The sequence below is a fragment of the Macadamia integrifolia genome, chromosome 12 (assembly GCF_013358625.1).
Source record: "Macadamia integrifolia cultivar HAES 741 chromosome 12, SCU_Mint_v3, whole genome shotgun sequence".
NCBI lineage: Eukaryota > Viridiplantae > Streptophyta > Magnoliopsida > Proteales > Proteaceae > Macadamia > Macadamia integrifolia.
The window spans coordinates 18,839,413-18,862,422 of NC_056568.1; the positions used below are offsets into that span (position 1 = coordinate 18,839,413).

Sequence of the window (23,010 nt, forward strand, 5' to 3'; positions counted from 1 at the left end):
AAACCATAAAACCGATATCATTTTAAAATCGTGGAACCAAAATCATTTATTAAAATAATTGTGATTTCATAAATTGCAACTATTAAGTAAATGGTACGATTTTAATTTCAGCCAGATAAATATAAACCGATTTAAATCGCACCGTATACACCCAAATCCAACCGATTAACACCGTTTGGTGGGGCGGTCATTTCACCCGCACAGAAATCTCTCTCCTGTAATGGAGGAAAATTTTTGTTCATGGGTTTTCGCACGCACGGGCCGGTGGGGTGGGGCCGTGGGGGCGGAGAATTAAAGAAAGACTACAGTGTCTTCTTCTTTCGAGAGAAGACTTTGGGTCGATCCCACATTACTGTTATGAATTTGTAGTATATTCTCTGTTTCTTTTCGATTCTGCAAGAAAGAATTTGGGTATGTAAAATGAAAGCAATGGGTTCGATCGACTGGGAGGAGGAATCTTACCCTGCATACAAAGATTTCAGTGCTCTTCTCTTGTTCGCTTTGTTCTTTCCAACGATACGCTTCTTTCTTGACAGATTCTTCTTTGAGGTATCATCATTAACCAACTTTTCAGGGTCTTGTTCTTCTAATTTTATTTCAATTTTTTATGTTTTCTGTAGATAATGGATGTGCTTACTAAAGATTATTCAGTTGATTCGTTCAATTCCCCACTCCTTTTTGTCTAAAAACATGTTTTGACTATTGAGTATTGATGATAGTAGTTTGAGATCCAGATATTGATTATTGAATGGTGGTTTGTCTGTTCTGATATGTTACTCTATTTGTCTTCAATTCAAGCATTCTTCCATTTATCCTCTTACAATTCAGTTTATCTACGTTGTAGGCGATTCGTTGGTTAAACTAATCGGAAATTTCAGTTAGCTAGATATTAATAGGTCAAGAACCTGATGAATTTATGTTGTCATTAGTTTAAGTTGAGCTCTGAGTTCGTAATTATATCTCATAAGACTTTAGTGTCAGATTAAGCTAGGATACATTAGTTGAGAGGTTACTGCAAATTTTTGTTACAGTAATATCTGATTAGTTTCTGTATAATGGCTTTATCTATGTCGGCTCCGTCTGGTTGCAAGAGAAAAAGGATAGGGATATGAAATAAAATCAAAACTAAAGTTGAAACTTTTGTAATCATTACTCCATGTGATTGGATAGTTTAACTCCAAACTATTTTAGATTTGTTTATTAACTTTTTCTTTACTTTGCAATTAAATAAATCCCTTTGATTTGAAATATTAGATATTTACCAGAAAGAAAAATTGAAATGTAAGATACATATTTCAGCTGAAAAGTATTATTACTAAATATGGTAAGAGTTTTGGGTAGGTTACACTATCATGATTACAAAACTTTACTTTTTTCTTTTCAAAACTGGTTTCACGTCCCTTAGGAGCCACGTTTACATGGACTTTTCAAGTGGAGATCAGGTTGAACGGTCTAAAAATGTCAGTACCAACTGTATTCCAGTGCTGACTGCTTTGTGCCTGTATAAAATGTAAGTTTGTCATTACTGGACAAATATAAGTTTCTATCAACTAGGTTGAGTAACAATCACTTATACGTCAAGTTTATGATTACTCCACCTCATTTATTAGTATCTGTTATCTGTCGATGTTAGCTCTTTAAATCCAAATTTTTTGGTTGAACGCTTAAACCATGTTCTTTTCTCAGCTAGGTTTGTCGAGTTCCCACTTCTCTCCCCCCTTTTCTATTTATCTGTCCAGTCATCAGTTTGTCTATCTGACATTCCATCTTTTCTTTGTTAAAGATTCTCTGGTGATATTGAAACGTCTAAAAATATCATTTGGGTTTTTTCTTTTTGCACAATAAATTTTTCAACAGCAGAGATAAACAGCAAGAACTGGAAACCTTCAAGAAAATCATCCTGTGATTCATTTTTATGAGGTTTAAAAGAATTGTCTCGGAAGGGTTAGTTTTCTTCTTCACATGTACTGTATATTGAAATCCAGATACTGTCTACCAGTTTGGGAAAAACTCAGTTTTGGCAGAAATTTACAAGGAAAATTTGTAGAGCTGCCAGGTTTACATATCTTTACGCTGTATGCTACTTTTTGACCCTAGAAGCATGAAAACCTCATCCTTCTGTCTATGGTTCACTTTGTAACAGTGATTGTTGGTTTGAACAGAAATCTTATTACCTTTTCCATGATATCTGTGTGCATGTGGTTTAAATTAGTCCCTACTGAATTCTTGAGTTTGAGATGGTCCTTTTTTCCGCCCTCCCAAAACTCTACTTGGACTAATTCAGAGTCTGAACTTATCAAAATAAACTTTTAGAAATGGTTGCTTGGCTTGTTTCCCACTGTAGAGTTTCAGAAAATCATGTCCTTGAAATTTTTAATGGAGCTCCTGTTCATCGACTCTTGGTTTGTTTCCCATTGAGCTGGAAACCCAAATAACCGTGAACTTTGTAATACTTGTGCTAATGCAAGCATGCATGACAAGTCTTCATTCAATTCTGGGAAGGGTATGAAAAAACCATGGTTTGTTCACATTGTGAAGAGAAAGTAACTTGGTTGAGACTTGTCCTGTCTTTTTTATACCATCATACAAGGATCCATGTAGCCGACCCCATTTATGTGGGATAAGGCTGAGTTGAGTTCTTCACAGGGGGCTACAGATGTTACTTCAATTGTATGATGAAATGGTCCCACCTAACTCCTGCTAAGGAATTACAAAATATAGGATTCAATACTATAATTTGTAACTGGAGAGGATCATTGTCACCACTGCTAAATCCAGTAACCACAGTTTCTTAAAGCTTTAATTAGTGTACTACCTGAGAATAGTGCCCTAAACACATGCTGGTATGTAAGTGCGGTACACATATCGTGAAAGGGGGAGCACGTGGGTGAGAGTGCCTAATTGTAATGAATTTTAAAGTCAAAAGCATCTCAGAACATATCTACATAGTATCAAAATAAAGGATGAGCACTTCCAAGTTCCAATTTTCTACGTAGTATGAATTTTAAGCTAAAAGATGTCTACTAAAATCAAAATATATCGGTCTACCTTCAAGCATACTACCAAACGGTGGATTGGTTTTCTTCTAAGCACCTGATTTGAGGATTGTAGGCCCTTCCAAATTTAGACAGTGTTTCAAAGCTTGGTCTCATATCCTTCATGTCATCTGATTGAATTGGTATTGATTGAGAATGATTTCTGTTGGTAGGGGCAGTGGATGAGTATCCATATGGTGAACAGTTTGTAACTTCCAGAAGGATTCTTACTGAGATACCTTGGATGATCCTTCCAGAATGGTCCGAATCATGGGAATAATCCTTCCTATGGTACTGACCTTAAAACCTTACTCTCATAGCAGTTTATTGATTGTAAATGAGAGCTCCACTATCTCTGTAAAGATTAGGTTAAATTTAGAATGTACACAAGATTGTCAGTGGGCTTTTTCATTATCCAACTACAAGAACAACAAAACTCTGGAATCAGCGTCTTCCTTGTTCAATTTATTTGTTTGCTCTAGAAGCTGAAATTTTTTAGGGTACTAAGATGAGCTGAAGCCTGAACAAATGGTACGTATCACATTTCAATTCTATCGTTTGTTATTGGCATTCAGTTTGATGAAGTTAACTGTTTTAAACCCAGTTGCTACTTTCATATGTTGCTCTTGACATACATTAGTGCCTACCACTTCATTTTATTTAAATCTTGTTTTGTTCATTGGGGGGCTGGGGTGAGGTTGGGGAGCATTTCTTGTTCCCACATTGATTTTCCATGTCTTGAGTTTACTATGACTTATCATTTGTTGATCGTGCTCTATATGACTGATGGATCCACTTAGTTGTTCAAGTGGTAGAATTTTTTGCCCGACAAAAAGGATTAGATGCTTTAGTTTTTCTTGTCGAAGTTTTTGTCCATAAAGTGATGCAGACATGGCTGCACTTTGATGCAGATTAATCATCAAATAAGCTTCTTTTATTAGGAATAAGCCTAGGGTTTGATTGTATATGTGTTGGGCCTTCAGTCCATGTGGTTTGGAGTGTATTGGGCCACTTTTTTGGGTCTAAAAGAGGGGCTCTAAGATTGAGTACGGGATTACGAGTTAGCTTCCTATGTTCATTAGTTCCCTTTTTAGTTGGGTTTTGATGGGGTTAATTAGTTTCTAATTTCAGTACTTCTTATTTTCTAGTTTCTATTTCTAGTTTTAGTAACTAAAGGACTTTCTATTTTGTAAGTTTCTATTTTCAGTTTTAGTAACTAGGTGAGTTTCTAATTTTTAATTTCCTATTTCAGTTTTTAGAAACTAAAGTTAGTTTTTATTTTATGTAATCCCCATTATTATTATAAATAAAGAAAGGCCTCTCATTAGGAGTCCGACGATTTAATGAAAAAAAAAAAGATGATTTTGATAAACAAATTAATGGCTGCTGCTATTGTCTTCTCCATAAAGAGTTGTCTTGTGTTTGATCAAGGCTGATGGAATTGGTGTTTGATCCAATTGACTCTCTGTAGTGAGAAGCCCGAGAGGTCATCTTCTACTTTATTATATTTTCTTTTACTATTTTCCAACACTCCAAGGTATTGAACTGTTTGTGTACGATGTCTTGTATTCCATCACAGTTTAATTCAAGGAGCACTGGTGCAGCGCCTCGATAGGCAGGACGGCGGTCCTGCTATAAATTGTGTACTCTCCAGATTAGGGTTTTTTCGTTATAAATTTGTAGCGAGGGTTTCTTTCTCGGTAATGTAAGCAATACTGAGAGGTGTGAGGGATGAGCGTTGTAACCCTATTCTCCATAGATAGTGAAGTAGGATCTCATCTCACCGGGGACTTAGACAATCTTGCCGAACCTCGTAAATTTGTGTGCATTATTTGTTCTTGTTTTTCCATTATCTTCTGCATCATTTTAGGGTTGCATTTCTACAAATTGGTATCAAAGCTCTAGGTTTTCATTTCCTAGGGTTTACTATCACGATGGCAAGGAAGGGATCGAATGTCAAGTATGATATCGAGCGGTTCAATAGGAAGAACAATTTCAACCTCTTGCGTCAAAGGATGAAGGATCTTCTGATATAACAGGGTTTGGCGAAAATGTTGTTGGGAAAGTTGAAGAAACCTGCAAAAATTACTGACAAAGATTGGGAAGAGATGGAAGAAAAGGCAGTAAGTGCTATTCGATTGAATCTTTCTGATGATGCCCTACATTATGGTGTGGGTATCGAATCTGCATCGCAGTTATGGGCAAAACTTGAAAGCATCTACATGACGAAGTCTTTAACGAACAAGTTGTATTCTCTATAAATGGAGGAAGGTGCGGATCTATTAGAGCATCTTAACATGTTCAATCAGTTCATAAGTAAACTTGCAAATCTAGAGGTTAAGATCGAGGATGAAGACAAGGCATTACTATTGCTATCGTCGCTCCCAGAATCATATGATCACCTGGTAATGACTCTCTTGTACGGGAAGGAAACCCTTGGGATTGATGAAGTCGCGGCTAACCTCATGTACAAGAAGAAGGCCAGTAGTATGAAATCTCAAGGAGAAGGTCTTTTCGGAGGTGACAAAGAGTAGGAAAGAGGGAGATCAAATCAGAAGAGATCTGGGAAGGATCGATCAAAATCAAAAGGGGCAAAGACAAAGGTCTCTTGTTACTATTGCAAAAAAGAAGGTCATCTGAAGAGAGTGCTTGAAGAGGAAGGCGGACTTGAAGAAGAAAGGTGTAGATAAGGCATCTGAGGAAGCCAGCGTGGCTGACAGTTTAGATGGAGATGATGGAGATGTACTCTCTATATCATCAGCTAAGAATCAACCTTCTAATTCTTGGATTTTAGATTCTGGATGTTCATATCACATGTGTCCACATAAGGATTGGTTTGATTCATATCAACCATATAATGGTGGGTCTGTCCTAATACGGAATGATGCTGTATGCAAGACCATTGGGATAAGCATTATCAAAATCAAGATGTTTGATGGGATACTAAGAACTTTAGTAGATGTGAGACATGTACCAGAATTAAGGAAAAAATTTGTATCATTGGGGGCACTTGACTCAAATGGTTGCAAGTACATAGCAGAAGGTGGAGTTCTCAAAATTAAGGGTGTTATGGTTGTCATGAAGGGACAACTAACTAAGAAACCTATACACACTCATAGGGAGTATTGTTACAAGTGGAGCATCTGTGACTACAGATGCAGGATCTGATACAGATGATACATATCTGTGGCATATGCGGTTAGGGCATATGGGAGAAAGAGGATTGATGGAGCTTCATAAAAGGAAATTGTTGAAGGGAGTGAAAACTTGTAAACTGAACTTCTGCAAGTACTGTGTGTTTGGAAAACAGTGCAAGGTTAATTTCAAAACCTTAAAACATAAGAGTAAAGGGGTGCTTAATGTATGGGGTCCTTCAACAACAAAATCTAAAGGTGGGCAGAATACTTTGTGACCTTTGTTGATGATTACTCAAGGAAAGTCTGGATCTACTTCATGAAGCATAAAAGTGAGGTGTTCACTAAATTTAAGGGATGGAAGGCTGAGGTAGAAAGGAAGTCAGGAAAGAAAATTAAGTACTTGAGAACAGATAATGGAGAGGAGTACACGTACAAGCCATTTCTAGAATTGTGCAAAGCTGAAGGGATTACACATCACTTCACGGTTCCAAAGACACCGCAACAAAATGGTGTAGCTGAATGGATGAACAGAATACTTCCAGAAAGAGCTCGGAGTATGAGGTTGAATGCAGGGTTGAGCAAGAGATTTTGGGTAGAAGTAGTGAATATGGCATGTTTCCTCATCAACAGGTCTCCATCAAAGGCGATTGATTGTAAAATTCCCAAAGAAGTATGGACAGGAAAACCAGTAGATTATTCAATTATAAAAATATTTGGTTGTCTACCCTATGCGCATGTTGAGAGTGAGCAGCGTTCCAAGTTAGACTCAAAGTCTAAGCAATGTATCTTTCCTGGTTTTAAGAAAGGTGTAAAGGGATTCAAGTTGTGGGATCCAAGTTCACAGAAAGTTATGGTTAGCAGGGACGTTGTGTTTGATGAGTCTCATATGGTGGAGTCAAATTGTAATTCACAAGCAGTTGATAAAAATAAAGAAGGTTCTACTGTGCAGGTGGAGTTAGGTGAGTAAGAAACAACAAGAGAGAATGAGTCATCCAGTGACTTACTAGGACAACAGGAAACAATAAAAGTTTCCTATACTGTGGCAAAGGGTAAAGGGAAGCGTACTCACAAAGCACCTGTGAGATAAGGGTTTGAGGGCATGATTGTCTATGCCCTCGCTATAGGTATATGTGACCCATCTTCCTACCATGATGCTTTGAATGATACACAGCGTGATAAATGGATGACAACTATGATGGAGGAAATGGGGTCTCTACAGAAGAACAAGACTTGGGAGATTGTGGAAAAACCCAATGGAAGAAAAATCTTTGGATGTAAATGGGTCTTTCATAATAAAGAGGCAGCATCTGAGAAGGAGCATGAAAGATATAAGGCCAGACTTGTAGCCAAGGACTATGCACAAAAGGAGGGGATAAACTACAATGAAATATTCTCTCCAGTGGTAAAACACACTTCGATCCGGGTATTACTTGCTTTGGTGGCCATGTATAATTTGGAGCTTGAACAACTTGATGTGAAGACTGCATTTCTTTATAGTGACATGGAGGAACATATTTACATGGAGCAGCCTGAAGGTTTCAAGGTGCAAGGAAATGAAGATCATGTTTGTCTGCTTAAGAGGTCGCTTTATAGTCTTCAGCAATCTCCTAGGCAGTGGTGCAAGCGCTTTGATTCCCACATGATGGAGATTGGCTACACAAGAAGTGAATATGATAGTTGTGTTTATTATAAAGTGTCAAGTGATAATTCCATTATTTTTTTTATGCTTTATGTTGATGACATGCTTATTGCTACAAAAAATAAACATGATATAGTCTCTTTGAAGTCTTTGTTGAGTGCTGAATTTGAGATGAAGGATCTTGGTGCTGCTAAGATCCTTGGTATGGAAATCCTTAGAGATAGAAATGTAGGTAAACTTTGGATAACTCAGAAGAGGTATATTAAAAAGGTGTTAGAGCGTTTCAACATGGAAAAGGCTAAGCCGGTTAGCACTCCATTAGCTAGCCACTTCAAGTTATCTGAAAGGGAATGCCCTACAACACATAAGGGTTGGAGCATGTCTCAGGTCCCCTATGCTAGCACAGTTGGGAGTCTCATGTATGCTATGGTTTGTAGCAGGCCGTATTTGTCTCATGCAGTCAGTGTTGTTAGTAGATACATGAGTAATCCAAGGAAGGAGCATTAGAATGCAATTAAGTGGATCTTCAGATATTTGAGCAAGACTAAAGATATAGGTGTTATGTTCAGTGGCAAGGGAAGTTTCACAGAATTGGAAGGTTATGTTGATTTTGACTATGCTGGTGATTTAGACAAGTGGAGGTTTACTACAGGGTATGTATTTACATTGGCTGGTGGACCTATATCATGGAGGGCGATGCTTTAGTCTACAGTTGCATTGTCCACTACAGAGGCAGAGTACATGGTGGCAGTTGAGGTTGCCGAGGAAGGAGTTTGGTTGGCTAGACTGGTTCGTGAGTTGGGGTTGGAGCAAGGAGGTACCGTGTTACATTGTGACAATTAGAGTGCCATACATCTTGCAAAGACTCAGGTGTTTCATGCAAGGATAAAACATATTGATGTGAGATTTCATAAGATCAGGGAACTTGTGTCAAAAGGCATTATTCACTTGAGAAAATTTCATACAGATCTCAATCCTGCAGATATGTTTACCAAGCCAGTTACTATAGAGAAGTTCGAGTCCTGTTTGGACTTGATTAATATTACTCATTGTTGAAGATGAGGGATGCACCGGGTTTGTACCTCCAATGAGGTACGGGGATGAAGACGTCTACAGGTTATCTTTACAGGAGGCTCGACAAAATTCAAGCCAAGGTGGAGATTGTTGGTGTACGCTGTCTTGTATTCCGTCATAGTTTAATCCAGGGAGTACTGGTGCATCGCCTCGACAGGCAGGATGGTGGTCCCGCTATATTGTGTACTTTCCGGATTAGGGTTTTTTGCTATATATTTGTTGCGAGGGTTTCTTTCTCGGTAATACAAGTAATACTGAGAGGTGTCAGGGTCGAGCGTTGTAACCCTACTCTCCATTGATAGTGAAGCAGGATCTCATCTTACCGGGGACGTAAGCAATCTTGCCGAACCTCGTAAATCTATGTGTATTTTTTGTTCTTGTTTTTCCATTATCTTCTGCATCATTTTAGGGTTGCGTTTCTATAAACTCCATCTCAGTTCATCCCAGATCTGATTTTCCCTTTAGTCTGATCTCTTGTCCTGCTGTCCTACTTTGTTGAGGTTGTTCTTTGATTAAAATTTCCTGCAATTGAGACTTGGTTAGACTCCTTATCTTAGTCTACATTACACTTACCTGATTGGACCAGCATGACCGGTTTTGGTAGCCAAGAGTCAAGAAGAACTGGTCTAGCCCAAGGTTTTGGTCCAACAAGGGTTGAAAATAAATTAGTAGTTTATTTTGTCTTTTATTTCACAAAGTAGGAACGTAGGACTGTTAGGAGTAAGAGTTGGCTTGCTTTGTTTCTTTCTGCATTAGGTTCCTTTTAGGATTGTTCCTAGTTTAGGCTAGTTACTATTTCAGTTGATTTTCTAATTTTATGTCTTTACTTTTCTATATATTGGCTGTAACTGATGGACAAGTTAGAGTGAATTGAAAAATGAAGTGAGAATTGGTCTAGTATAATGCTCTGTGAGGGTGTGTGCTTTCCCTTTCCCCCCTGCTACTCTAATCTCCCACTTCTCTAGAGGCCCTCCATCAACTTGGTATGAGAGCCGAAGGGTCCATCTTCTTCGTTCTTTTTCCCTGTTCTAACGCTTATTCACCTTCCCATTATTTCTGTTCTCTACTTAGAAGTAGTTAAAAAAATGAAAAGGTCTCTGTTGCACAAACAGATAAGTCGGTACCCCAAATTTCCCTTCCATCTTTTATAAACCCCTTGAATTCCTAACCGGAAAACCCCTTTCCCTGCTGTAACAGCAAGAAAAAAAATAAAAAAATAAAAGTAGAGAGGCCGAGAGGCATCAAAAAGAAAAAAGGAAAAGCAGCAGAAGAAAGATGATGAGAAGAGAGAGAACAAGACAGGTTCGAAGTCCTCATGTTGGTCGCCACTTCTCTTGACACCACCAGCCCCTTGGACTTCCTCCTCCTCCCTCTCGTTGGCCCCTCCTTTGTTGCAGCGCAGCCCTCCCCGACTCCTTGGTTCGAATAGGAGAACACTCCCACTGTTGGTTTCCTTCTCCAAGTAGGAGACCTCTCCAATCTCGTATGTCGGTGAACCCTTTACCCCACGATCTCTCCTTGTTTTTTCTTTAATTTTTGTGATTTCCAGAATTTCCCTCATACTTCATTCTTATATTTGAGTTATCCTTTTAAACTTGGTTCCAACTTTACCCTTATACATGCATTGCAATTGTGCTTTTAATTAAACCCATCATATTACATAATTGCCATTCATTTAGGGATCTCCTTTAATTACCATTTTTCCATTCCTCTTTAAGCTTCCATCTATTTACTATCTTGCCATTACTCTTTGAGTGTTCTTTTGTTTATCCTCACATGGTAGCTAATAGTGAAGTTATGTAGTAGCTCAACTCCTACAAGGGAGAAACTGATGCAAAAATTGATGCCTTCACTACCATTGTCACTTCCCTTTAGACAATGATGGAATCTATGCAAGTTTCTATTGATCGATTGGTGGCCGCATATAGGAGAAAGAGTCCCATTCAATCTGGGGATTCTTCCAACACCACCCCTATGATCTGTCACTACCACTACTACTACCACTACCACCACTACCACCACCACCACCACCACATCGTACACCACCACTGCCACCTCCATCACCATATGGAACTGGTCGATATGATGATAATGGAGCAGAAAGAGCAGCAAGACTAGATGTCCTTGACTTTTTATGGAGATAACAATCCAGAGTTGTCCCTTGATTGGATTCATAGTTTAGAAACCTTCTTCAGATGGTACGGATTGACTGAGGCCCGAAAGGTGTTATTTGTAGAGGCTTAATTGAAACTGAACTTGAGGCATTGGGTTAGTCACTACTTGGGCTAAAATGCATGAAGTCATGCACCGGAGATTTTGCCTTCTGATTACGAGCAACACATGCACATTAGGTTTACACAATTGAAACAGGAAAATCTGACCGTTAAAGAGTATGTTGCTAGATTCTATTATTATGCCGCTCATTCTAATTTTGAGTGGGATGAAGAAGTATTTGGTGGTCCAATTCCGTAATGGTTTTCACCCTCAAATTAGTGCTGCCCTTGCATCTAGTCGACTACCTACCATGGAAGATGTTGTATAGGTAGCATGTTAGGTTGAGGAAAGTCTAAAACGTACATACAATTGGAGAAATTTTATAGATTTCCTCAAGGTATTGGCTTCGTTCACCAACACCTACCCAGGAAAAGTCATTCAGCAGCCCACAGACTAGTGCTTCATCTATGGTATCTTCACGACCTAGCCGACCGTATTCTTCACCTCGACGTGATTCAGACATGTCATATTCACGGCCTAATTTTCCATACTCTCCACCTCGGCGTGGTTCTAATAAACCTTTTGAGACGTTAAAGTTTCCCCATCAGTGCTTTATATGTAAAGGATATGGACATTACAATGCTTAGTGTCCCAACCGTTTGCTTGCTTTTCTTGATGACGATTCTCCTTTACCTTATATTCCAGAAGCACAACTCGGTTCTAAAACAATTGATTTAAGGGAAGAACGTGAGTTAGGTGAAGTCCATGACACTTCCAATAATGAGGACCCACATCCTTTTTTTGTCATTCATGTGTTGACCACTCAAAAAGTCACTGAAGATGAATATTGGCGCCATAGTAGTATTTTTCAGGCCCGTGTGAAGTGCAATAACCAACTATTAACCTTGGTTATTGATGGTGGTCGTTACATTAACGTTGTCTCTGAAAACATTGTTCGTAAATTGGGATTGAAACAGAACCACATCTATATCCTTACAAGATTGCTTGGGTGAACAACACTAATCTCAAGATCACAGATAAGTATTTGGTCACATATTCTATTGGTGGATTTAAGGATACAGTCCAATGCAACGTCCTCCCTCTGAAGGTTCTTCTTGGTAGACTATGGTTGTTTTACAAGAAAGTCCATCATTGGGGTTATGCCAACACCTATGCTTTCAAGCATAACAACAAGACTCTGAACTTTCATCCTGCCAAAGATGTTCCAGAAATTAAGCTCAAGAAGATGGTGGAATCGTTCCTCATTCAGCATATTCCTTCAAACGTTCTCCTTGGTCCTTTTCCTAACTCGATGGAGTCGAGTTCTTTTCAGAGGATGAGAGTTGATGCAGACATGGCAGCACTTATCTGGTTGGATCAGCATGACCGGCTTTGGAAGCCAAGAGCCAAAAAGAACCGCTCCAGCCCAGGGTTTTGCTCCAGCCCAGGGTTGCAAATAAATTAGTACTGTATTTTGTCCTTTATTTCACAAAGTAGGAACGTAGGACTGTTAGGAGTAAGAGTTGGCTTGTTTTGTTTCCTTCTGCATTAGTTTCCTAGTTTAGTATAATACTATATCAATTGAGTTTCTATTTTTATGTCTTACTTTTCTCTATATTGGCTGTAACCGATGGATAAGTTAGAGTGAATTGAAGAATGAAGTGAGAATTGGTATGGTTTTATGCTCTGTGAGAGTATGTGCTTTCCCTCCCCCCCCCCGCTACTTTGATCTCACTCTTCTTCTCTAGGGGCCCTCCATCGTAAAGTGATGTTGCTTTAAACATATGAATGTTAAGGCTCCATGGAGGAGCATCTAAGGACACTCGTCATGGTAGAAACATTCGCCAACTATTTCTGGCTGGCTGAGGGAACTTTTTGGTCTTTCTAATAAATATTAATTCACGTGCTTGTACTACTTGGACATTCTGAAAAAAAAAAAAAAAAAACAAAACAAATAGAGAGCATTGGGACCATGGTTGTATAGCCTAGGCCACTAGGCCCTTCAGAATGGTCAAGGTTTTTTACTACTTGGCCTTGACTTGGTGTCACGGCCTTGTCTAGGTGTTGCTTTTGCCAGATTTTTCCCTAGGCTCCATTTTAGGTTTTATATTGTTTTTGTAATTGCTGTTGAAGAATGGACCCTTTATACTGTGAGGGGTCGGACTCCCACTATAGTTAGCTTGCTGTTTAAGATTAGGAGATTTGCTTCTTATTTGTTTTGCTTACTTATTTTCCCTTGTTTCCTAATTAGGATAGTTTCCTTTTTGTCATGTACTTAGTTGATTATAAATAAGAAAGCATTGGAGACTGCTATTCACGATTCTGTGAACTAGCAGTCTTGGTTCATCTCTTCTTCTTCCCTTCTTCTCTCTTCTCTTGTGGTGGTTGCTGGTTGTTAGGTTTGCATATTGCTACAATTGTATATGGTGCACCTTATTGCAGCTTATTCTGTCTTTGAGGGGGTTGAAAAAAAAAAAAAAAAAACTATAGTTAAGTCCTAAAATCATGGTAATTAGAAAAACAAACACTTCTTTGATCGTTTATCACATTTTTTTTAATAATGTTGGAGATCAGATTGATTGGTGAATGCCTCGTGTCTCATTTCTAGTTTTACTTTGGATTACCACTAAGTATGACTAAACGTTGACATAACTTAGTTAGGATATCAGTAAATGATAGGTACTAACATAACTTTAAAGGTCCTAAACTAAACCTGTTTTATGCATACCTTGACCAATAAAACCTCACCTAGGAGAAACCTTACACACCAAGGCCCCTGGCCAGCACCTTGGGCTTGCCTTTGCACCTTGAAATTTTGATTTGGACAGTGACTCTACTTTGCTGGATAGAAGAATTCTTATGTGAAACCTTTCTTTTTGTTGGGGCCACAAAGTAGCAAGCAATGTCTAATTTTCCAAACCATTAGTAATTATGAATCTATCCTATTTTGGATAGAGGAACGGTAATAGGTTTCCATTGGCCCTTCAGTTTTATTTCATGGTCCTTACTATTTATTTGGTTCTGAGGGAATATCCATGAAAGCCACTTTGTCAAATATTAGTTCTGCATCTCAAGTTGAGATGCTTCCCTTGTAGTGGGTATAATATATTTCCCTTTCCTCTCTGCTTTCTGTTCCCTTTCTCCTATTGGTACTCTGCTTAGTCTGAACTGAAGATACATTCCTTGTAGAAAGTGGCAAGACGACTCATTTTTGGGAAGGGACATCAAATGCTGGATGTTGAGACAAAAGGGAGGAGGCACAAGATCAAGAAATTCAAGGAATCAGCATGGAAATGTATTTATTTTCTTTCAGCAGAGATTTTGGCTCTATCTGTCACATATAATGAGCCCTGGTTCACTAATACCAAAAGTTTCTGGGTGGGGCCAGGAGATCAGGTCTGGCCTGATCAAAAGATCAAGTAAGATTTCTGAGTAATCTCATAAATAGTCATGGTTCTCAACTTAGGAAGTGTTCTTGCCTACAGATTACATGATTTTATCCGCAGTTTGATTGGTAACTCTCATGTTATTATATTAAATATTCGTGATTCTCCTGGTGCCCAGATTGAAATTGAAGGGATTGTATATGTATACTGCTGGATTCTACACATACTCCATATTTGCTCTGGTTTTCTGGGAAACAAGACGTAAAGACTTTGGGATATCAATGGGTCATCATGTAGCAAGTGTGATTCTTATTGTTTTGTCTTACATACTCAGGTATATTTTGAAGGGTTCATTTGTAACCCACCCAGTTAGTTGATGTTCTTCACTGTAACCTTGAGGTAGCAGGTTCAATTTCAACTTATAAAGTACTAGGGATGGCTTGAAAGAAGCCTCAATGCTTGGTGCGTGTTAAATGTAGGTGTGAGGTTCATGAGAGTTGTGTTATATGCTTCTTACTCTTTCTGCATTCGAAGTGTACCAAAAGTTCTGTTGCCATTTCTTGCAGGTTTGCTCGTGTTGGATCAGTTATTTTAGCTCTGCATGATGCAACTGATGTGTTTATGGAAGTTGCAAAGATGTCCAAGTACAGTGGTTTTGAAAAGCTTTCTAGCTTTTCATTCGTTCTTTTTGTTTTGGCATGGATCTTACTTCGTCTTATCTACTACCCATTCTGGGTCCTATGGAGTACAACGTGAGTATAACTTGCAGCATTTTGGTTTAACTTTTGATTGATATAGTGCCATCTTACTTCATCAGAAATTGGGCCGACAATGGAAGCAATCATGTACACTAGTTTTTTCTTTTCCCTTTTTATTTTTATTTTATTTTATTTTATTTTTTTTTAATATTCTTTTGTTTCCTCCCCCTTAAGGATTTACTTTGAAAAGTATTACAGTTTTTGGGACTTTCCTGACAGACCGCTGTAAATGTATTTTATGTAAAGATATCTAACGTACTTGGCAATCCTCTAGTGTTTCAAAAAGTAGGATTTAAATGTTGGGAGCAGGTTCTTTGGATGGGACTGTCTATGGGTATCTAGCCTTGTTAGATCAAACACCAAGAAATTCGAAAAATAAAGAGAATAGATCCGCACGACACAGAGATTTAACGAGGTTCACACACCAGGGTGGTGTGCTACGTCCTCGGGCGAAGAAGAAGATGTTTCATTATGCAAAAGAGAAACTACACCCAAGCAGTGACGAGAAAAGTCGCCCTGAAACCCTAGCTTGATAAACCCCCAAAATATAATGACTATTCTCAACAAGCAATAGTACATTATATATATACCCCAAGTCGTGGGTCGACCCATCGGGTCGCGGTCGATCCGGTCAAACCATACCGATGGCCCAACCCCTTTGCTTCCATCACAGATCTCAGAAAACTTTTCATTCGGGTTGCCACCAAAATATGTCGGAGTGGGTCAACTTCAAAACGGGTCAAGAATTCGAGACAAACTTAACAAATCTCCAGCTTAGCTTGAATTCTCCTCTAACAGATAAACCTGCTGTAACAGACCCAGTGACTGTAGTACCCTGCAACATATACAAACTTCCAACCTTGATTCCTTTCATCAATAAGAGAACACCCTTACTGATCTTTATGACTCCACCTTCAGCTGTGTACTTACACCCATTTGAATCAAGAGTGCCTAAACTGATGAGATTCTTCTTCAAATCAGGGACATGCTTGATATTAGACAAGGTTCTGACAATGCCATCATACATCTTGATATTGATCATTCCCATTCCAATAGTCTTACAAGAAGCATTATTTCCCGTCAACACAACTCCACCTCGAATTGATTCGTATGTGGAGAACCATTCACGATTGGGACACATATGGTAGGAACAACTAGAGTCAAGAATCCATTCATTCGGTGATCTAACTTTGTCATCAGTCACCAAAAGCATATCAGACTTACTCTCATCTTCAGCAATACTAGATTCTGTAGAATCATCTCTTTTCTGTTGATTTTGGGCACCATCACCTGCTTTCTGCTTATTTAAAAGCTTATAGCATTCAGATTTAATGTCCCTTTTTTTTACAGTAATTGCAGGTCAAATTCTTGTGCTTAGATTTTGATCTAACCTTCTTTTTGTCACCATGTGAAACCTTCTTTTTGTCACCATGTGAACCCCTTTCATTTGTTCTCCTTCTAGCTTTCAAACCAACACCATCAGATTTATTAGTAGACATTAACTCATCATCAATCTTCTGTTTGCTTTGCAGATTCATTTTGACATCCTCAATAGAGATTGTCTCTTTACCATAAATCATGGTATCCCTAAAATGCTTATAAGATGGAGGCAGAGAACATAATAATAATAAGGCCAAATCTTCATCGTCTATTTTAACATCTATTATTTTTAAATCAGTAACAATAGAATTAAACTCAGATATGTGGGATTTAATAGAAGTACCTTCACCCATATGAAAGGTATACAGTTGTTGCTTCAATCTCAACCTATTGGTGAGGGATTTGGTGAGGTAGAGATTCTCTAACTTCACCCCATAATTCTGTAGCCGTTTTCTCTGAGAGAACTTCCTGTAGAACATCATTCGAAAGACACAACTGAATAGCTGAAAGAGCTTTATCATCCAAATTTTTACAATCATCATCGGACATAGTTGCAGGTTTCTTCGCCTTCCCAAATAGGGTTTTCTTCAAACCCTGCTACGTGAAAACAACCATCATTCGAACTTGCCATAAACTAAAACTGATGTTGCAGTCGAACCTATCAATATCGTATTTCGTTGAAGCCATGGATCGAAGTAACTCAAAGCTCTGCTACCAGCTTGTTAGATCAAACACCAAGAAATATAAAAACTAAAGACACAATAGTTCCGCACGGCACAGAGATTTAACGAGGTTCACACACCGGGGTGGTGTGCTATGTCCTCAGGCAGAGAAGAAGTTTCACTGTGCAAAAGAGAGATTGCACCCAAGCATTGGCGAGAAAAGTCACCCTGAAACCCTAGCTCGATAAACCCCCAAATACAATGACTATTCTCAATAAGCAACAGTACATTATATATATACCCCAAGTTGCGGGTCGACCCATCGGGGCGTGGTCGATCCGGTCAAACCATACCGATCGGCCCAACCCCTCTACTTCCATCACAGATCTCATAAAACTTTCCATTCGAGTCGCCACCAAAATATGTCGGAGCGGGTCAATCTTCAAGACGGGTCAGGAATTTGAGAGAAACTTAACAAGCCCATTGTACCATAAAACAGGTTTGATGAGGGGCTGAAATTTTGAAGAGGTTGACCTAGAGGTCCCCGCTCACATGTCAAGTTTCAATTCAATTGGAGTTGGCCAAGTGGCAAAATAAAGTTTTCAAAACATCAGGACTACCCAGAAGGAGCATGAGAATTCTTAAACTATCAAGAAGGTGCATGACAAGAAATGAGAGGTATATGACTGAATTTTATTCTGGCATTTGTAAGTGGCCAATCCAGACCATTCTCTAGTCTCCAACAACAACAACAAATTTAGCCTCATCCCAACTTTATGGGGTCGGCTACATGGATCAGTGCAAAAACAAAATAGGAGAAATGAAAGTACAAGGAAAGAAACCCAGCACCAGAAAGTCAGGAAAATCTCAGCCAAACGGGGTTGGCCACATGGATCTTGCCCTCCAATTGGCTCCATCTGAGGTCATACCTGGGACAAGACCTAGACACTGCATGTCATACTTCAATTGGAATCAAATCACTCCTCCTTACTGGGGCATCCCCAAGCCTATGTTGGACATGGCCAATATTGGCCATACCGCCTCAAACAACTTTCTCTTGACTCCAATGGTCAGAATAGCCAATCCACATGGCACAAGCACAACTAGGTGGGTCACCCATGGATACTCTGTGGATGGGACCAGCCGTAAAACCTTTTGCCTTAATTTCGTTAGGTAATTGATGTGCCACATTACCATATTACATAAAGGAATTATTGTATTGCTAGATTATCGAGTCAGGAAACAGCTTCTCCGCGAAGTGGGAGTAAGGCTATGTAATTATGACCCTCCCTAGACCCTGCGATGGTAGGAGACTCGTGCACTAGGTACGCCCTTTTTTTTAAGATCAAAACTTAATCTAATTTGTCGTTTAATTATGTTTTGGACCACCTATATCAAACCTCAGTGACATGGTCTCCATTGCATGATAGAATTTCATACCAGTGAAATGAACATTCATATATTTAATCCAATGCCTGTGCAATAATCCTTCTTTGGAGGGAGAGGGACACAAGTTAGGGCTTCTGAAGTTATATTTCTGCATCTTTGTTGATAGTATGATCAGATAATATAGGATTGATTTTCTGCTGACCCTCTTCAGCATCTTTCGATCTAGGGGGCCTTACCTTCTTATGGCATGGAAACCATGCCGATGGTCTAAACAACAAGCTTTATATAGAAATTTTCCCCAGTTTGAGTGTTTCAATTCGTTCATATTTTGGGCTATTATAATAATTTTGCTTATATTTTTGTGAAAATGTCCTCAATATTCATTATGATAGTTGCAATGACAATTTGCAGAGTGTCAGAAACTTTGGACATAAGGAGAAACCAATGGGAAAGTACAGACCATATATGCAATATGAGGTGTATATCGTAGGAAAATGGGCTTCCATATTGCATATTTTTCATCCACGCTTTGTGATGCTTCACATTTTGATTTGAAACTATCTTATTGAATATTGAGGATATTTTTCCTTTGTTTTTTTAATTCTTTCAGGATTGTGTCCAAGTCTACTCAGTTTTGTGACTTTTTTGACCTTTTTAAGTTGGTTAGTTTTCAGTTTTTAGTCATATTCTATTGTTAAGTTGTCTTTAATTCTTTGTTTTATTGTGATATTTTAAATCTAGTTCACGCCAGTGTTTTTAGTATTTGATACATAGACTCTCTGTTTTTTCAAGCTGGTTGACCCATCACTGTGATCACTAAAGCAGGTGGCTGCACACCCTCACCTGTTTACTTCTTGGTGAGAGGTTTCTGAGTGGTTGAACCAATGGACCTCCCAAAATGGTTAGGGGCTGTGGTTTTTATGCAATAATGGTTCATTGCTACACCCAATCTTGAATCACAAAGGACCTAACAGATCAAAAATCAAATGCTTGGATACCTTTCAGGGAAAGAAAATAAAAAAATACCTATCAATGGCTGCTTCTCTAGTCTTAAATTTCAACCTCTTAGAACGAGTGTAGCTTGAATCCTGCTGCACTTTTCATTGAAAGAGACTCTTAGAAGATGGTCAAGTCTCTGTTGCTAGAGCTCAAAACAATTTTCCAAGAAAGAAAGTTTAATATACGCAAAGAGCTTGAACGATTAAGTAAAATATAATCAAAGAGCTTGAACCATTCCTGATGAAATGCTTGAAATGGATTTGCATGGGAAGTTGGACTATTTTGGATTGAACAGTGTGTAAATGGTTTTACAATTTCATTAGAAGCATTTCACTACATTACAATGAAATTTTGTTGAACATAAATCTGACATGACTTGACTAGCACATTAACTGACTGCATTAGGGTGGAGGGTATTCCACCTACTGAACCAGATGTGGATAATACGCAATTGGGTTATTTTAATGGAAATGAGCATTTTTGGGTTATGTATATGTTGGGCCTTTGATCCAATGTGTTTTCATTGTAATGAGCAACTTTAATGAGCCTATAGTATGGGTAGAAGCTAGGCCTATGAAATTAGTCAAATAAATGTTCTTTATTTCTTTTTCTTTTTTTTTTTTTTTTTCTTTAATTGTTATATAAGTGTTTTAGTTGGGATGGATTAGGATTCTATAAATCCAGTCCTGTTTTGACTCAGTTTCGTGGTCAGTTTATGTTACCTTATTAGTTAATGATTGGTTTAAACCTTTGTAAGGGTGTCCAGCCTTGTACACAATTTTTTTTGGGTTTTCTATATACGTTTGTAAGGGTGTCCAGCCTTATACACAAATTTGATTAATGAGATTTTGGCTTGAGCTTTTTCTTTATTCTGTGAGATTCAGATTTCCTGTGAAATGCAGTGTTATGTTGGTGGGAAGCCAATAGTGGCTGGTGGGATTCCAGTTGAGGCTAGGTGGGATGTTTCTCTTATCTTTCTTCTTCATTCTTCCTTCTCCATCACTGCTCAAGAAAGATACTGTCATAATTCCTAATCTACCCTTTGGATTTGCTTTATATTTTGTTTGATAGCATAAGGACTGTTGTTGACCAGAATCTTACCTCCATCAGTTGATTATTTTCTGAGATATCTGAGTTCCTAGTTTTTAGGATCTTTTTTGTTTTTTGTTTTTTGTTTTGGATGAATTAAAGTTGCATAGTGAAAGAAAAAGAAAGATTACACTGACCTAGAGGGAACAGTGTTGGTTCTTAAGATCTTAAGTTGTAACAGTGCTGGTTCTTGAGACCCCCACTGGATCAAGGCTATCTTTTGAAAAGTTGTTGCTATGTTATCAAGCTCGTATCAGAATATTACATCCATTGGAGTTGTTGATTTATTGTTATTAAATATTCTTGAATTCTGGTCATTATTTTTTTACTGCAATTCTGTTCTACTATTGTGTTTCTGGTCCTAAACCTCTAGGCTTCTGAAAACCCATCAGAACCCATTTGATCTGCTAGAAACCTATCATAACCCATTTGATCTGCTAACATGTAGATTGCAAATAAAAGTTATATGCAATATGTTTTTACAATTACAAGATGTATAATCTGCTTTTATAATTCTTTGTTTTTATGCCAAGGTCCAGAGTTCAAGCCATTTTTATTGTAATTATTCCAAAGAGTGTCAGCCTGGAACAGGTCATATTCATGTTGTATTCATGTCAACTTCACCTGATGAATTCAGGAATAGTTGTGTTGATATTGGTGGTCTCCTAACAGTTTCTGTTCATGTTCAGGTTTCCTAACCTGTTTAAAGGCAGTGTGTTTGGGTTTAGAAAAATTTGATGAGGCATCAATCAGACTCAAGCTGGTACAACATGAGTATGATTAAGTTACCGTACATGGCCCATTATCTACCGCCAACCGTTTTGAAGCCCTTGTTCTTTTTTCCCTATTTGGCGCTTGTGTTTGATATTGCGGCTTCAGCTTTGCAAAGAATAAGAGTATCTGAATTGCCAAAAGCATAAAAGACATAGAAAATGAATAAACTGGCTGAATTGTGAAGATTCATACTCTTAGAAGTTAGAACCCTACTTCTTAAATTAGGATTCTTCTGAAAGCCTCCTAGTGTGACTGAAATTTCCAATCCCAGAGTAATCGAGATTCTTTTTTTGTTTTTCTGCTGGAGCTGGTGCTCTGGTAGAAACTGGCTTCTGCATCTGTATGTGGGTTATCTATGTATTTTCTTTTTCATATACAGGCCTTCATTATAGGAATCTTATGTCTTAGGTATTACTTCACTCAAATAAGTTGGCGTATTTGAATCTCTTTAACATTGTAAAGAATGAGTTCTTGGATCTACTACTGTTTCTGCTTTCAGATTTCCTTCAACTCCCTTTCTTTTTCTCCCTTCCACCCCCTCTTCTAGTTTTAACTCTTCATTTTTACTCGTATTATCAGCTAACACAAATCGAGAAGTATACTGTATACCTTCATTAAATGTAGGTTCTTAGAACTCTGATATTTCCAGCTATTTAAAGGTGCTGTTTTATGTAATATCACTTAAGGACACATTTCTCATTGTTGTCTTCCAACTCTTTGCTTCCCTAATTATTGCAACTCTACGCTTCCTTTATTTTTCTTAATTAATTTACTGAGCAATTTTCTCTTTCTGTTTTGGTGAATGTACCTTAGATCCTCACTCTTCTTTGTCCTTTTCTCTTAATTTTATTTAATTCATTGTTTTTCTTGTTTGCAGCTATGAAGTTCTTCTGACTCTGGACAAGGAGGCATACAAGGTTAAAGGCTCCATATATTATTATGTGTTCAATACCCTCCTATTTTGCCTGCTCGTCCTTAATATTTATTGGTGGGTGTTGATGTTTTGGATGCTTGTAAAACAAATCCAAGATAGAGGCCTAGTCAGCGATGATATTCGTCAGGTATGTAGCTCAAGTTCAACAGATCATTTACTGAGGTTCAGGAACACCCACAATGCACTTGAACAAGAAAAATGCACATGTTCAAATATTGAAACTAGTCATGTAAGGTTTTCATGAAAAAAGGCTGCCAGGCTGGGTTTCTGAGTTGACAGCCCACATGTAAATTTTATCAAGTTATCTCCCTTTCCCTGCAGCAATTCATAGTTGTAACCTATGCCATGTAGAAAAAGACTTCCCCAAGCTTGTCTATATTTAAGACTCATATAAGGATCCATGCTAAATGGTTTGGTTAGATAATGAGGTTTCTAGTCACCTAAGGACTGGGCTTCTAAACCAACAATAACCCAGAATCACACAATTAAAAAATTTTCCAGAATTCAAGATAAATCCCATGAAACCATATCAAAAACTCA

At 38.2% G+C, this 23,010-nt stretch overlaps 1 protein-coding gene across 1 annotated transcript; it reads left to right on the plus strand.

Moving 5' to 3' along the window:
- The first annotated feature begins 261 nt into the window (after nt 1–261).
- On the plus strand, nt 262–22,729 carry LOC122057378 (ASC1-like protein). The gene is made up of 5 exons (XM_042619451.1): nt 262–549; nt 14,289–14,518; nt 14,664–14,819; nt 15,052–15,237; nt 22,414–22,729. The coding sequence occupies exons 1-5, from the start codon at nt 421–423 to the stop codon at nt 22,712–22,714; spliced, it is 1,002 nt and encodes a 333-aa protein (XP_042475385.1). The 5' UTR covers nt 262–420; the 3' UTR covers nt 22,715–22,729.
- Nucleotides 22,730–23,010: the final 281 nt, after the last annotated feature.

Bases quoted from the DNA above. Each gene is read 5' to 3' on its own strand.
- LOC122057378 (XM_042619451.1), top strand. From the start codon at position 421: ATGAAAGCAATGGGTTCGATCGACTGGGAGGAGGAATCTTACCCTGCA. The intron at 14,820-15,051 runs GTATATTTTGAA...CATTTCTTGCAG, and splicing joins GTTTTGTCTTACATACTCAG to GTTTGCTCGTGTTGGATCAG. The intron at 15,238-22,413 runs GTGAGTATAACT...TCTTGTTTGCAG, and splicing joins TGGGTCCTATGGAGTACAAC to CTATGAAGTTCTTCTGACTC.